General features: G+C 38.6%; 1 protein-coding gene across 10 annotated transcripts in view; it reads right to left on the bottom strand.

Moving 5' to 3' along the window:
• The window catches only part of KMT2C (lysine methyltransferase 2C), a 189,773-nt gene that overhangs the window by 43,367 nt on the left and 129,103 nt on the right, over nucleotides 1-17,303 (bottom strand). For 7 of the 10 annotated variants that reach the window (XM_040085195.2, XM_040085205.2, XM_040085215.2 and 4 more), the window contains 7 exons: nucleotides 16,817-16,926; nucleotides 11,179-11,244; nucleotides 9,517-9,729; nucleotides 6,768-6,896; nucleotides 5,444-5,563; nucleotides 3,166-3,296; nucleotides 1,515-1,701 (listed from right to left, as the gene is read on the bottom strand). In XM_040085195.2, coding sequence (XP_039941129.1) covers nucleotides 1,515-1,701; nucleotides 3,166-3,296; nucleotides 5,444-5,563; nucleotides 6,768-6,896; nucleotides 9,517-9,729; nucleotides 11,179-11,244; nucleotides 16,817-16,926 — 956 coding nt within the window. The remainder of the gene's footprint in view (nucleotides 1-1,514; nucleotides 1,702-3,165; nucleotides 3,297-5,443; nucleotides 5,564-6,767; nucleotides 6,897-9,516; nucleotides 9,730-11,178; nucleotides 11,245-16,816; nucleotides 16,927-17,303) is intronic. The other 3 variants (XM_040085257.2, XM_040085275.2, XM_040085223.2) reach the window with 2 other exon arrangements.

The following is a 17,303-nucleotide window of genomic DNA, read 5'->3' as shown; positions in this document are numbered from 1 at the left end:
GGCAGGTGACTCCACCCACTGGAGCCCCAACTACACCCAACAGCTCCATCTGGACGCAGTTTGGGCTGGAAATCTGAACACTTGCAAGAGAACCGAGCAAGACAACTGAGAACATCCCTATGGCCAGAAAGCACTGTCCTCTGAGTGCCTCACATGTCAAATGGCAAAGACAGTAGCTTATCCATTAAAGCCATTGCTAGTGATTTATTTATTAACGGCAACCTCTTCATTATTTATTTCTGAATAAAAAGAAGACAAAACTATGAAGTTTTACAACTCTGCTTTTTTATGAAGAACTTTCAGACTTTGGAAAAATAGAACATTAAATTAACATCAACCTTATGAATTTCTAAAACCCTATACCACCATAGCACATGAACACATTAGTGACTTCAAGCCTGCAGTTGGATGGGCCAGCAAAGACCTCTGAAGCTGAATTTCTCTGGCTCCAAAAGAAAGGGTGTAAAAAAAGTCAGAATGAGCTTATCTTCTTGTAGTACTAAAACTAAGGAAATACTGACTATTCAATTTCCAGCAGCTTCCCATTCAGGGGAAGTTACCTTTTGCATTCTCTATCACTCACAACTCCAACTGTAGAAGAATCAATGTTTAATTATAACAGAGCCTTTTGCTTTTCATTTAGCAGATTTTCACTGAGTAAAAACCACAAATAGGAGATATTTCTTCAAATGACCCTCTGGACAGCAGAAACTGTGGTAGTGTGTGCAAACAGTTTTAGATGGAATAACTTTGGGGATTGGCTGAAAAACAAGCCATAAATTAATTAATATACAAAAGAATTAGTACCAGTTTAGAAAATAAAGACACCTCTAGCTAACAGCATATACTACAAGACAGAGAAAAGTAATTTGAAGGAGACAGTAAGGTTTTAATTGCTCTTTTGTGTGAGGCTGCTCTTTCAGCAGCACTTTACAACCCTCTGGCTATTTGCAAAACTCTCAGCAGAACCTTCAGTAAGGTTTTGCAATAGCAGAAGCAAAAGATTGCCTAGGGGCTACAAACTGTACCTGGAAAGGACACTCATGTTCAGAAAGGACATGGTGAAACAAAAATTCTGAGGAGATTGGCAACCTAAAACAATCTGAAACAGTAAAGAATAGTTGGATGATATTCATCCAACTAGTATTCACTAGACTACTAAAAATATCTTTTAATGAGAGTATGTGAGTTTTCTTCTATAATGAACTGTATGCTTTTTCTTACACAGAGCTAATTTACACGGATTTTACAGCCATGGATATTACAGTCAAGATGTTGCAGATTTGCATTAAGTGCCAATTGTTGTGTCATCCACTGCTCTATCTGAAACAGCTGGAGCCCTTGAGAAGAATATCACTAAATATCAGTGTCAGTTAACCACACAAGGACAGTTCATGTATAGAATGCTGAAAAATGCATCAGATAATCCATGGGAGGAAAGTGGATGAGAGAGTGGAAAAGCCCCCGTCACCACAATAAAATCAAACTACTGAATTATCAGTTTCTATACACACCTTGAGGTCCCAGTTTTGTCTGAGCTGGAGTGGAGGTGGAGCTGAGAAGAGGGTCAGAGGAAGGATCCAGGAAATTGGTGGCCAAGTTTGTTTTACATGAAAGTGGAAGTGACTCTTCAGGTAAATTATCCAGGCTCATCTTGTTCTGTCTACTGGTATCCAGTAGGTCTTTCCCAAAGAAAGCTTCCTGCAAAGAAGACAAAATGATTTAACGTAGGAAGAACACTGCATTGACTGACAAATCTGAGTAAGTTAAAAAGTTAAAATTAAAAGCCAAGGATTAATAAGAATATAAAAACAGTGTTATTATCTATCACAATTTGTTTAGCATTTAAAATATTTCTCCTTGCACAAAAAGGAGAGCTGAAGAAGGGGCACATTACCAGGCAACTTGATCTAGAACTCTGGTTCAATTTTGAGAATGACCATATACTGTACTTCACAGAATCATCCTCATGTCTAACTGCACTAACAAAACACCTGAAGATATTTAACTTACATTATAAAAGTGGCTTTTAAAATACTATGTAATAGCTATCACTCATCTAAGCCTCAATACTCAGTAATTTGGCAACAACCTATCAAATTTTCAAGTCAACCCTCATGCAATATGTAACAACCTTTCTGTTCCCTTGTTGCCTTTAAAATCTTGATTTAGGATCCAGTTCTAAAAATAGATTTTTCAGCAGCAATTATTGTAATACCAACAAAAAATCTAAGAATTATTCTATGTTTTACAGGAATAAAACACGCGTTAAAAATATTTATCTTTATTACTCCAAAGGAAATGTTGTTTAAGTATTTTATTTCCAAGTCACTTCCCCACTTAAGAAATACTATTTTTTAATGAGAAAATGTTCTGCCTCTCTGTTAATTCTTTGCTTTCAATCCCAATGCAGTTCATTCCATGAAGTCTGGTTAACATCTACAAGACAATGAAAGCTGCAACTTTGCAAAGTTCCCTTCACCATGAAGAAGGTGACTGAGAAGAAAAAGCCAAATAAGTTATATATATATATATGTGTGTGTGTGTGTGTGTGTGTGTGTATATGTATATGTATATATTAAAAAATCAGCCAGTTTATAACCTGATTATTGGAAGAAAATTTGCTCAATCACCATTAGTATCCTGGTTATTATCCCCAACTGCTGCCTCTTATCTGTTAGGGACACCTTGAAATTAATGGGAGGGAAGAGCAGACATTAATGTGGTAGGCAGATGCAGGGCATATAAATCCATAAAACTGTAGGAAACAAGTATCCCTTATCAAATCATGCTCTATAATCCTCAAAAAGCAAGATGAGAAGCTGAGGATGAGGCCTGATCAGGCTAAAACATCCTATGGGGCTGAATGTGGAAACATCACATGTCAGTTCAGAGAGCAAAGGAATGATTTTTCCACCCCATCTCATCTCTCAGAACAAGGAGAGATCCAAATCCATTGAGAAGGATTCTCCAAAATCCTAGAGATTTACCATAATATACCATTTTCTGTACAAGCTCATGAACATTCTTTACAGAAAGCCCATTTCATTTAAATCATCAATTTGGAATCGGAAAAGGAACATCAACGTAACAACAAAGTAACAACACATGAAGGTTAGGCTTTCAGATGGATTTACAATAGGAGGAGCAGATCACCAGCTTTACCTGCAAGTAGGCAGGAAAGGTTTCTTCCAGTTTATTTTTCTTTTTCCTGTAACGCTTTTTTATTTTCTCAGTACTTTCAGAAGCTGGGGTGGACTCCTCAACCGGAGTGTCTGGCAGCTGCTCTGTCCAACCTACAGAGGAACATCAGGGCACAAATGAATCAAGCACGCAGTATTCTGCTCTAAAGGTACAGGAGCAGCACATCTGGCTACCTCTGGGTGCGTGGGTTAGTGCACATCACTGCAGATGCATCCCAAAGGTGGCTTTTCTCCAGCTGTGAACTGCCCTGACCACCCAGGCTCCGGCAGCAGGAAATGCCAGATGTGACACGGCCACGTCACTGCTGCACCTCCCAGGCACACAGACACCTTTAGCTTCTGTATCCCCAGGCAACCTTAGAATTTGCTAATTTGACAGAAATTATAGGTGCCATTCAGCCAGATATTTGAAAAGATAATTCCACTGAAGAAGCATCTCCAGTGTCATCAATGCCGAGTTACACATTAACCACCTTTCATTTCATACACTATTTTTTCTCAAATTAGAAGTAAAAAACTTATTTTTTTTAATCTGAGAAAGAACTATCATATAAATAATGAACAGCCTAGAAAAAGAAATCTATAAAGAAGCTCTTCAAGAAAAATTACACGTTTATTCAGCTGTCATATTTCAAAGTGGCACTGCTATTTTTAATAAACACAGAAGCACACGGTGCTCATCAATCATTCAGTATTTTATTACAACAGAGCAAGAAAAACACCGCAGGTAACACAGAACTTTTCAAGTCCTGCTATACTTCTGTCTTGCCAAAGCAAATTACATGAAGTTAAGGACTCTGGCAAGTTATTTAAGAAGCTATATTATCACGGTAATAAAACCAGCTGGCTTTGTACTGCAGTGATCTTCTGCAGCATATCCAGAGCACCATGAGTGGAATGAGGTTCCCCAACACTGTCACCACTGCATGGTCTGAGAGGGAGATTTTAGAGAGAAAAGGACTGGATGTGACACTGGTGCAAAAAAATCCTGGTAAAGCTGATGAGTACTGGCCACTGAGAAGCAGGCTCTTGGCAAGCTATGATTTGTATTTTTTACAACTAGCAATTGTGCCTGAGCAGACAAAAAGAAGCTCCAACTTTCAACTGAAGAATACTTGTTTAAGAATACTCCTTTTTAACAATATGCATTGTAGTGTTACCCAGAATGGGGAATTAGCTTTTTAGCCAATTTTAAAAACAATTTTTACTTAAAGGAGCAGACCCCTATGGAGATGAAAAGATCTAACACAAGATTTTTAGCAGAACATGAAATAATGCTGTATGCTACACTGAAATATTGTTTACAAAGCAGAAACACGGCTGTAACACTAATATTAAAGAGAAAGCAAAAACTATACCAAGACTGGGAACTTTCTTCCAAGATTTTGAAACGGAACTAAACATATTCTGCATCTCCCCTGAATGATACCTCAACACTCTCTAGATTAGTGTGAGCAGCTCCAGATGGATGAAATAATTTAGTCTAATCACACACAGCAAGAAAGAGGAAAAGGCCCATGAATAAAATCAGACTTCTTGTTAGGTGCCCAATCTATCAAGAATTGCAGTGTCAGAGGCACGAAAATGGCTCTGCCATGGGAAAAGACACCCAACAAAGTCAAGGATTCTTCAGCCCTGGAAAAGGCAACACTGATGGGGAAATACAATACACATCTAGAAAATATTTCTGTATTACAAATTAATGTGAATGATTTTAAAAAAATAATCTTTCATAACAATAAACATGAAGGCAGGTTATGAAACCCTCCGATATCCGGTTTAAAATAAAAAGAAATTATTTCTTCATGCAACAATAACATATCACTAAACTCTCTAATAAAAGATTTTCCAGAGCATAAGCAGATATATAAAAATAGATTAGACACACTCATGGAATATGGAATACTGATGAGTATTAAAACTGATGGTCCAGAAGACACCCCTGGACCAAGGCTACATCCGGAGAAAGGTGTATCAGAAAGAGAATTGCTCTAAATTTATTATCATCATTATTATTATTATTATCATCATCATCACTGTTTATCTCCTACAACAGCCTGCAATTCACTGTTTCACTTTCTTTGTACATCATGGGCTCTGTTGAAATTACAGCTATGCAGGAATGGCTATTTTCAGTTGAATTAATTAAGCCATCATGACAAACATCCATGCTGATGAGCTGTACTGCTTTTACTGCATTAAGCATGAACAAACCTTTAACACCAAATTCCTGCACTTACCTTCATCTCTGCCAGGCAACTGTTCAGTAACAGATCCAGAAGAATCTTTCCTGGAGAGAGATCTCTTTGTCTTCCCCTGCCCTGTACGACTTCTCTGACGTACCATAAATCCACCAATACCTGAACGAGGAAGCAAAATTTCAACCTATTGAATAAAAACTGTGTTTCATAGTACAAATGGGAGCCAAGATTACTCTGCAGGTCAAGGAAACTGCTGCATCTAGATGTCCAAGAATGAATCTGAGATACTTGAGGAGTTTTCATCTGGAATTTTACAAAACACTTCTGAATTTTTATGTCTCAGTGGGTTTACTTATAATGAAAAATGATCAGAATTTCAGGACTGTAGAACATCCACAAGAAGTTCAAATCACCAAACCTGGCAACTTTCAGACGTTGGTTTTTCCCTCCCTTGGGGCAAACTGATGAGCTGCTGGAATTAGCTGTCAATCTACCAAATGAAACCTATTAAAGAACCTCAGAGGACCACAAAAAAACGCTCTGCAAATAGCTCTAGAGAGCCCACCACTCCAAATTATGCTACTAGAGAAGGACATGTCCCAAATAAAAAGACAATTAATCAACATCATAATGCCTGAAACTCCTGAATCCTTCACTACAGACTGGCTGCAGAGCTCCTCCTTTGCAGTTGGTGTGTATGTATCTAAACGTATCATATACACATCTGTTTCATTTCCCAGGGGAATTGCTAGCTGCAGAAAACTAATGGATGTGTTCTACGTGGATACAGCTCAACTGTTTGTGCACCCAAGACATACAGTTAATTAATTCAGTCAGGATAATTAAGAGTCAACTGCACAAAGAAATTAAAATAAATGAATTCATACAATAACTGAATATATTAAAATTCACCTGTCAGAAGTAATCTGCAAATACCTGGTAAACTACTCTTTTAAAGTATTTCAGAAAACAAAATAACTGCAAAAAGTTCTCTGAAGTTCAGATATTTCCATATATATACAAACACACATAAAAATTCCTTCACCAAGTATAGAAATACAGCACAATTTCCTATCAATTTAAGAATCAATACAAGGCACAGATCTGAACTACTACAGGTAATTGACAAGCACACTAAGAACAAGTGCACTGCTGACCAGCAATCTTTGGAAATATGTTTTGGCAAGAAGAAAAAAGGAAACTTTAAACAGAATAGGGGAAAAAAAATCTACAGTCAACAATAAGCAGTAGAATACTTCAGAATTTCATAGTTGTTTTTTTTTTTTGTTTGGTTGGTTTTTTTGTAATTATACAGAAAAAAAAGAACAATGGACACACAATGATCCAAGTTACTTTATCCTACCGGGTCTGTATGGTTTTCGCTTCCTTTTTTTAATCCCATCAGCTCCTTCAGCCACTTTGGTATCATCATCCACAGCTTCACGTTCTGGGCTGGAATCTGATTTTCCATCACAATCCATAAGGTCAGCTTCTGCAGAAAAGAGGCAATGGTAACTTTAACTGGAAAAGGGAAAGAAAATGATTTTTTCCAGAATTTCCACATCTGACTATTTTAGGAGAAATTGGCTGAGAATGATAGATTTTTCAAAAGGGTGACAAATAATCACAATCTCTGAACAGTTTTGGGAAACCCATCCTATCTATACACACATTTCCTATGAGATGCTGTTTAGACAAAACCAGCAAATAAATGCTGTAATTAGTATATGTATATCAGAGAAAGTTTTTGATATCTTCCTCCTTTGGAAGAATGTGCTGTCTGAGTAATCTCTAGCTATTCCATCAAGGAATATGATAAACTTTTTTTTCTTCTCTGTCCTCCTCAGTTTTCTTTGACAGGGCTTTTTTTTTTTTTTTTTTTTTTTTTAGTTGAGAAGACACTGAAAAACTGCAGCCTGCACTTGGAAGGTAAAGTGTAACGACTTTTAGTGTGGTGGGTTCATGACTTGAAGCTGTGACTGAATGAAAGCAGACTGATCTATGAAGAGGAATCTGATTTATGCAATACAAAATTCAGCCCAAAGGAATTACTCGGCCTTAAAGATGAAGACTATAATTCAAAGTTGGAGTTTATATTCTGTGGGAAAGCAGGGTAGAAACAGATGTAAAGTATGCTGACATCAAAAAGCCTTTGGTGTTGAAGAGAGAGGGAACTAGTTCTTCCTGATATCCCCAAAAAGACCCGGCATCTTCATTTTATCATAAACCTTCTGCAATGTTAAATATACTCTCACTCCCAAAAAGATACTGGAATTATCACATTCTGCTTTGGATACAGGTGTGTAATTCTAGATGGAGTAAAACCCCACACAGCTCTAAGAGGGAGAAATAATTGTTTTAACAGGGCTGGACTCTTTCACACCACTTTTGCTGTGGTAGAACTGCAACCCTCACTCTTCCACACGCTGGGTGATGGCCCAGCCCTTCCCACTCCTGAAGACCTCACTGAGTTCTACCAACAAAGCCAGTGGATGGCAAAGGCCACCAAGCTGAAGCTCCCAAAGCAAGCTCAACTTTCAAGTAGACTCTAAAATGTAGAAGACCCAATGAAAGATGAACCTGATTAAAGCCAACAGATGAGATAGTAATAGAATTCCATGAGGTCACTTTTCTCAGATAAAGCCTCTTTTTTCCACCTGGAACATCAAGAGTCAAAACAAGGGTTTTTTTTTCCTTTTTCCCTGGGATTACTACACTGTGTTCCTCCAATCAAAGCCATGGCACAGCTTTATTCATCCTGATGCTCACACAGTAATTATGTTTGGAGACAGACTCTGATCCCCTCTGCAGAGCAGAGCCCTACACACACAGAGCTTCAAGGAAATCCAGCCCATCTCCCATGTACTCACTGTGCTGTTAACATCACACATGAGTGTGCTTTAACTCTCAAAAAGGTAACAAAAAGTGATCAGAACTGAAAGTGAAGTTGTGGATGCTCTGGCTCTCCCTTTCATACTCTGCTATCACATCTATATATCCTGTTACGTACTTGAAAAGACCTACCACCTATAGGAGCCAACAAGCAGATAATGAAGTCAGAAAAAGGCATATAGAAAACAGGCACACATTTTTAAAAGTAAAGACTATTAACCACTGAAGGAGACCAAGGGAAGTGACTAGCTGCCTCCAAATTCAAAAGCATTTCTTGCTTTCAAAAACCTAGCTGAAGGAGAATATGAAAATATGAGATGAAATTTCAGAGTCCATGTAATGGTAGCATAATGTACCAAATCCTGTGAAAGAAAGAAAGAAAGAAAAACAAACTGCTTAAAAGGCTACAAAGAAGTAAAAGGAAGCTATTTTTATAAAAGAAAAGTTCTATCAACAACAGAGGGTTAGAATGTGCTCATCAAACAACAGGAACAATACTTCTACAATACAACAAGTTAACACTGGAACTTCACTGATGGCTGAACTACCCAGTTATCTCAAGTACACTGTGTAGCTAAAGTGAGTTTCTTATGACATTTAATGTGATTAACAAGGCAGTGCTGCATTAACAGAACTGTGGGGAGATGAGGCTCCTCTCCAGAGACACCTACATGGCCAATGCAATGACTTTCTCACCTGCCATTGGAGGAGCCCTGCCTCAGCCATGGATTCAAGCCTTAGCCAAGATCACGGACTCTCAGGTCAGCGCACCTTACTTCTTTCAGAAAAGAGAAATACTCCCAGCAAAGAACTACTTTACTTTCCCACTTGATTTTAATACCAGCTTCTCAGTGCTACAGATGTGGCTCTGCTGAGCCGACACTTTCAGTTTGCATTGAATTTGAGTACACTTGTACTCAGTGAGTGTGCAACCTTTCCCACAGGTAACCCAAAGATTAACCAAAAAATCAGCCTCTATTTCCAGTGCCAGCAACCCTAAAAAAGGGAGTTTCCTACAGGATGGATGACCCATGAACAGAACAAGGAAAATCCCTGAAATGGACAACAATGAGCCATGACTACTGTTCAAGAAATTTCCGTAAAACATTCTGTACAGAACACAGGAGTATCAGTGTAACAAAAACTCCCAGGGGTATTTGCAATACACACAGGTACTGCAACACTCCAAGCTACAAGACATGCCAAAAGTAGACTGCTACCTCTACTGTCATCCATCTCCCCATCTCTTGAGTGTTCTGACTGGGCATCTGGGGGTGTCTGAAGCACAGCCACACTGTTCTGATTTATAATCTTCAGTTTAAGCTTTGGTTTCGTCCGTTTTCTTCTCGGTACTGTAACAGTGAGGCTCTGTAACTGAGACATGCCGGATTCTGTCAAGCAGACTCCATCCTGGGTGTATGTCTTCGGTGGGTCTATAAAAGTTGAATGAATCATAACAGCAATATAAAACTCTTTTAATTTACAAGTCGTAGTTTTGTTTTTTTTTTTTTTTTTTTTAAGGAATAGCACTTACAAGAGTTAATAATCCACATGTATGGAGCTGACCAGTGACTGAAGAAATTGGTATAAATAAACCAGAGATACCTGACACTGTCTTACACATTACAGTTACAGCTTTATGATTTAGAGTCTGATGTCAAATCCAGCAATAATCCATTACATTGCTATGAAACAACTTATACCAAGGACTCATTAGAAAGAACAACTTGTTTATGGGAACTGGTGCCTTGCAGGATATTTCTGTATTACTGGCACGCACAGAAAACTGTACAAGTCATACTTTGGTTCCCTGTTGCTTATCAGCCAAGGTCCCCATCCAGCCCTCAGCACTTTACCTTCATCTTATTAATCAACTTAAACCTACAAGAACTCTTGGTAACTCAGAGAAGTTATCAGCCCTATTTTACAGGCAGACAAAAACCCAAGTTGTATCAAGTGAGCTGCTCAAGATCAAACAGGAAACTGTTGGTAGAACCCAAGTCTCCCAAGACCTGCAAGACTGCTTCCTCCTCAAGCTGTTAAATGACAATTGAGTCCACTGATAAGCTCCAATACTCCTTAATTCACCATGCAGAAAGGCCCTCTCACCTCTGCTGGGGCCCTGCAAGTGGAAGCTTGGGAACTTTCAGCCAAATAATGAAGAGGCTGCAATGATGCTTCAGCTCTCTGGAGTCAGTTAAATCATGATTTGATAGCACAGCTTTTGAAAACATACAAATATAATAGCATTTGTTCCATTTAACCAAAAGCATTTCCTCATGCAACATCTGACAATACAACTGGTTCGGAACAAATTCTTCCTACACCGAACTTGAAAGGTGTACGTTTCAAACACATCTCACACTCTTTTTCAGATTGAATATTTCAGGGGAGAACCTTCTCTCAGGTGTCAAATAGAAAAAAAAACCTCTGATGTGATGGAAGCTGTCCTAACATGACGGAAGCTGCTGGGTGCTATCATTATAAAGACTGACTTGTGAGCAGGCTTGTCAGGATTACAAACTCCTAGCACAAACCAGACAAATACAGAAAAGCTGCATCCTCCTAACAGCTCAAGCCTGTAAACATCTGTGTACATGCTTCACTCAGCCACTGTGTTATCACCACGGATATTAAGGCAAGCAACTATGACTGCAGGATCAAAACGTAATTTAAAGTAATTATTATAGTGCAGGTATGGCAGGCAAGAGAGAAGAAAGAAGAGAGAATGAGGAAAAAAAAATGGGAAGCATGCTGTGGTAATTGAAGGATAGTTAATGCTGTGTGTTACAAAACCATAGGAAAAAGAATTTTTGTCTCATGTAAAAATATACCCTTAAAATATGCTAAATGATCAGATATTAAGCATTTCCATTCTTTACCTAGTTCTTTTGATTTTGAAATAATCTGAGCTCCAACTGATGAATCACAACAGTCCAAAGAAGGCACTGAAAAATATAAGGAAAATAATTTCAACTTTTAAAAATGGTGACTTGACTTAAATTGAAACTATCAATTTTCCTTCAATTTTCCTTTCTGTTACACTCCCTAATTTACACTGTTGGTAATTATTTACTTGCACCTTTAAAATAAAGTGCTTTTCAGTGTCACAGATGTGACTACAAAAGAAGCCTGATACAAACTGAAGTTCTCCAACTTCCTAAAGCCAAGAATGGCATTGGAATAGCACTGAGCTCAATGGGAAAATGGGAAATGATCTCCTTCTACTGGACCAAGGGCAAATGAATACACTGGATCTTGTGGGTTGGAAAGCAACCTCTACACTAGTCATGATGTTCAGGTTTTGCTGCCCTATTCATTAAAAATTATTTAAAATCATTTTTATGTCCTGATCATTGAAAATGAGGGGTTTGTCAAGTGGGTATTGATCAGTATCTCCCCAAGGAGGGCCCAGCACGCTCCAAGAGCTTTGCACACAAGATTCTCACTGTGTCTGTGCTGCCAGGCCTCTTACACAGCACTTGGAGAAGGCTGATGTATCTGAGAATAGATAACATAGGACTTGTTGAAGTTAGATAGGGAAATTCTTATTCCAGATAAGAGTGTTGATAAATGGAACAACAGAAATTCAACTTATAAACTACACCTTGTGTGCTACAGGGCAGCAGTGGAACAGTATGACTGAAAAAAAATAAAAAATAAAATCAAAATGTCCTGCAACACAAGGCTACTTTTGCAGTGGGCAGAAATGCTCTTCCCTCTTGCCATAACTACATAACTGCAATCGTGCTTCACTCACCTATGATGTGCAGACTAAACTTTTAATATTAGTAGTGACTTCACAGAGATTACGTAGACAGTGCAGTAAAGTGAAAATTAGGAGCTTCTACCCCGCAAACACTGAACTAGAATCAGAAAACCTGTTAGTCTGGCACAGTTAGCATTACCACAGAGGCAAGTTTATCCACACTTTTTCCTTTTTTTTTTTTTTTTTTTTGTGCCTAGATATCTTATGCTGAATTTAGGACTCAAGATAACATCTGGAGCATTTCCTTTGTGCCTGTCACACAAGATGAGACCCCTGAGGCAGAGAAGCCATGGGGGGTTCCGTGTGTCACGTCAACCATGGCACTGGTTGTGTGACATATGTGCTGCTGATCCCACCTCACACACACCGTGGGAGCCAGGGTAAGACCAGGAAAAGCACAAAAGCTTCCAAGTGACACTCAAAATGAGTATGAAACGTACAGGATGCTTCCTAGCAAATAAACAAATTTAAGAAAAGTGCACGTCTGTCTTCGAAAACTACATTGCTTTTAAAGTTTTATGTAATGTGCAACTAATGCATCAGGTATAACCTAGAGAAAATCAGCGTTTCATGTAATTAGTGAATGAAAAGAGCCTATGAGAACTACTGAAAAACTGAACTCAACGGTGGAGAGAAAAGACAAGGAAGAAAATAAATTGAAAATGACATTTTGAAAGAGACGTGGAGCCAAGAAAGAAACAAAAAAATAAGGGACAAGCTGCAGAAAGGGAGATACTCAAAACACTGAATTGAAACCACAGAAAATAGGCAGACTGTAAGAACTATTCAAAGCAGAATAAGACATCATCTGCTCATTTAATTTGTTACAATTTACGAGATGGTTTTAAGACTGAAGTAGCAATTATTGAATTGGAATCTAAGGTAAACAAGAAATTCAGAAAGACAGTTGTGAACAGGAATTTGAAATCCTTCATTTAAAGTCAAACAACAGAGAGATCTTCTCATCCAGGTCAGACTGAACAATTTTAGCTCTGGAGACTGAACAGAGTTGAAATGCTCAAATAAACAAGCTGATAGTGACAGAGGTGAGGCCTTCAGAGACCCACTCACAAAAACTGCACCAACAAACGGTGTTTGAAGACAGTATCAAACAGACTTCCAGAAAAGGAGCTAATTAGAGGGCAGATTAAGGATTGCAATCAATAAAATGGAGAGCAGAAAAGCACAGTACTGCTAGAGAAAGCCTATCCAAAGGAAAAAAAAAATTAAAAGGAAAAAATAGTGCTGTCTTAGGCATTCAGCTGAAGTTTAACCGAAATTGCTAAACTTTTCTGCAAAAGGGTTTAAACATGCTGAATACTGTACAGCATTTAGTAGCCTCAGCTGAAAGCAAATAATTGCACAAATACAGTATGATGAGAAAAAGAAAACTGAGTTCATTTTTAAGGCTGTAACAGAAAAGAACAATTCTATGGAAAAATGAAACCAGCACAGGGGACAGAGTGGAATGGTTGATGTAGAAATACAGCACGAGCAGGGCACTCTTTATTGGGCGCCTGCATAACTGTGTCAATGATACAGGGATTTTTTTTTTTTGGTAAATACAGTAACACAAGAACATTAGAGCTGACATAGCAAATGTGACCCAAAAAAAAAAAAAAAAAAAAAAAAAAAAAAAAAAAAAAAAAAAAAAAAAAAAAAAAAGAAAAGAAAAGTTAATTTTTTTACACACAGTATTATGTTGGATTTGTATCCTGTATTTGTAAAGTACATTGAATTAATTCCCAGAATGAAGAAAAATTTACATCAGTTTAATGAAAATGGTACAACAGAGACTGCCAACCATGAAGAGTCTCACCGGCAGTAAGAGGCACCCCTGGACAGGGGTAAGTGATACCAAATCCTCACTGCCTCCACGAGCATGTTTACTCGAGCCTCAGGAGGAATAACTGCAATCAGGCAGCTTCAGAAACTGCACCCAGCTCAGTTCTAACTGGTTACAGCAAACCAGGCAGAGCTGGTCCCTCTGCATCCTAGAGAGGAACAAAAACAGCACCAAGGAAGGAGGAGGCTGCAGTCTGGACAGAGAAAGGATGGGAATAAGTGAGGAGGGATGCAATTTGCAGATGGGGCATATGACACACAAGGGCAAATGACACAGAGGCAGAACTGATGAGTAGATGGGCAAGAACTGCTGGTCCAGGAGTGGATGTGGATGAGACACACACCACTCCTTAACGTGCAGGAATTACAGCACAGGGGGGAAGCTGCTGCTACCTAATACACCTGCCTAGCATCTAGTCATGAGAATTTATAAATTTCTCTACAGGACACAGCAATATGCTGCAGGACATTTGTTATAACATGAGACAGTACTAAAAGGAACCTGCTAAAACACTGATCAGAGATGGTTATTACACAATAACCTGGTAACAAAGGTTTCTGGGTCACTGCACTGGAGCAAATCCTACACCATTCTAGCTTTTGATATTTATGCATGTTCAAGAAGAAAAATATTGTATATTATTCCTGTTTCCTGAAGAAGATGGCTTTTTAAGAATATCAGGTATGATGAGATAGGGAAGAGCTCTTACAAATTTAAAAAAGTTTGCACTCTCTGAAGAAAGAAAAATGAAAGTTCCTTCTCAATACCTAAACATCAGAACCAATTACTCTTCACCAAGGGTACATTGCAATGTTTTGTTTATTTATTATCTTGAGGGGCTCTTGTTTCTTCTAGACAGAAAGTGGTTAAAAACCCTGTAATAATACTTCCAAAACATCTATGATACATCAAATGGAAAAGGCAAGAACCATCCCAGTAAGAATCCCACAATATGATACATTTCTAGAAGCTTTCTACTGCTAACTAACATTTATTTCTCTAAGTTTATGAAATATTAACTCTTCTGACTTTGAAACAAAACCTTATGGAAAATTTTCAGAGGAGTTTTAGAAGAATTCAGGGGAAGACCAAAACATTTCATATAAGAGTACATGCAGGTATTTCTATGAACATGCATCAAAGAACATATTCCGACATGCAACTGTGCAAGTGTACACGTGTTAGACAGGTTTTAATACTGAGTCAAAACAGGGAAGAATAAGCGGAAAAACTTGTCTTATAAAAAAGGTGAAAAAAACCTGCAAAGAAAACTTGAGAACTCCCAAGGGACTGGTTCCTATTCCTTGGAACCCAAACCTAAGCAACACTGCTTCATCAAGGTGTGCACAAAGGAGTAACTCAGGGGTCAGCTTCTGCCTGAAGTGAAACACCTCTTGTGAAGCTGCTCCATCTCACATACCATGGGCTTTAATTATCTCTAAAAGGTACCTCTGCCAGCTCCAAAGAGAAAGGAAGAAGTATTTCTTACTTGGATCTTTTTGCTTTAAGTACTCAAAGCTTAATATAAAAGTAAACAAAAGTCTGTGTGTATCTGCAAGTTTCTTACTTTTTCCACTTTACAAAACCTCTTTCCTTTTGAATTTTTGAAAGCAGATCTTTATAATGAAGTGACTTGCAGAAATACAGAAGCATTAGTCTTTCTTCTATTAGTGACAAAAATGGGTTACTTGGAAGTGTTCCAGCAGGGAGTATATAAACCTCCAAGGTCAGGTCAGTAAGTTACAACTGCTGCTGCGATGAGGACATGCCAGTGTTAAGGAACATTAGATGCTCTACTGAACTCTTCTTGGCATTCCTTCCAAGCCTATGCCTCCCAACTTCTTCAATCTTGATCAGGAAAACCAATCTTACTGACAGCTTCTTGGTGGATATGGATTTTTCTTGAAATATTTGCTTTATTCTTTGTACCTTCCTCCCACTGTTCTCTTGTGATACCCCAATGAAGGGTAATATGAACACCTTCATGTGCTCATGCTAAAAATGGGAGTAGGTGTCAATGTTAAAGGAGCTGACTGAAGCAGCAACATCCCAGAGCTGACACGCAGGGAAAACAGAGCTGGGCTATCACCCTTGCAGCAAGACTAAAATATAAATCTATAAATCATGTCACAGGCCAACCTAACTGCTGACAGGCCACTCACAGGAACATTAACCAGCACCATCCCTTGGAACCAGGTGCTGTAAATGTGCTTAAACTGCAGTAACCTCAGCTCCTGAGGTGCCACTGCTACAGAACTGAGACACAGACCAACAAGACTGTTGGTAACCATCTTCAGAGAAGTGCCAAATTCATCAGAAGGAATTACATGCTTTAATTAATAAGGAAGTGATACTCCCATAAAAAGAAGTATGGCAAATTCTTTTTGAGATTGCAGCTAGGGAGGGAAGCATTGGTCTTGAATACTGGGAGAGCTGAGGAAAAGGCATTAAGAAAACATGAGGGAGGAGGGGGAAAATGCTTACATAGACTGTTGTTACAGCTACTGCTGCTGCCTCACACAGCCTCAAAGAATCAAAATACATAAACTTTTTCTGCTCAGAAGTAAATTTCAGATTCTTCTGCAGATGTAACTTTAGAGAACTGGGCTTTCATCCTTGCACTTGACAAAGTGATATGCCTTTCACCCCGTCACTACCAACTGCTCTGAGCAGTTTATCCCTATCTTCAGTACCCCTACCCAGAATTCCCACGAGGTTTCCTCTGGCCTAAATCACTTGAGGGTGCAAAGAAGAGCCTAGGACACTTCCACAAAAGCCCTGAAAATAAACACGAAGAAAATCTTACTTCTACCACGAGCCAAACCTCCATCAGAGCACAGAACACATTCCCAAACCTATTTGTTGCAGTGTGCAATCCTGCCATTGGTTTCGATCGTCTTCTTACCGTTCGTTGGTGGAATGTATGGCCTACAAATGGTACAGTCAAAACCCATATCAGCTATGTTTTCCACTTCCTCCTCTGTGTTTAAGTTCTGACAGATTGCATGCATCCATCTAGAAATTAAGTGGGGGAAAAAATACAATTTAAAGGAAATAGGTGGTGTTTTAGGAGACCCAAGTATCAGTCTACGGTCCAAGTAAATGGGAAATAGCTGTGCAGTTCGTATTCTTTTAGGGAGAAACCACAGAATCAGGTTTTCCATATACAGCATCCCCTACAGCGGTGTGTGTTACATCCTGTATATGGAGCAGCAGATCAACTCTTTCCCTCCAGAGGAAGGAACTCTATATAAAACAATCTCCCAAGTATGTTTTTCTATGATAATTTTCTCCCTATATTGCAATAATTTTAATTACTTTATACAATGTAATCTAGATTCGGCCTCACAACAGTCTTGTGAGGTAAATTAGTTTTATTTTTACAGGGCAGG

Source organism: Hirundo rustica, chromosome 1, assembly GCF_015227805.2.
Source record: "Hirundo rustica isolate bHirRus1 chromosome 1, bHirRus1.pri.v3, whole genome shotgun sequence".
In the NCBI taxonomy this organism is placed as follows: Eukaryota; Metazoa; Chordata; class Aves; order Passeriformes; family Hirundinidae; genus Hirundo; species Hirundo rustica.
Note: the sequence above shows the minus strand (reverse complement) of the source record. Positions and strands in the feature narration are given on the sequence as shown.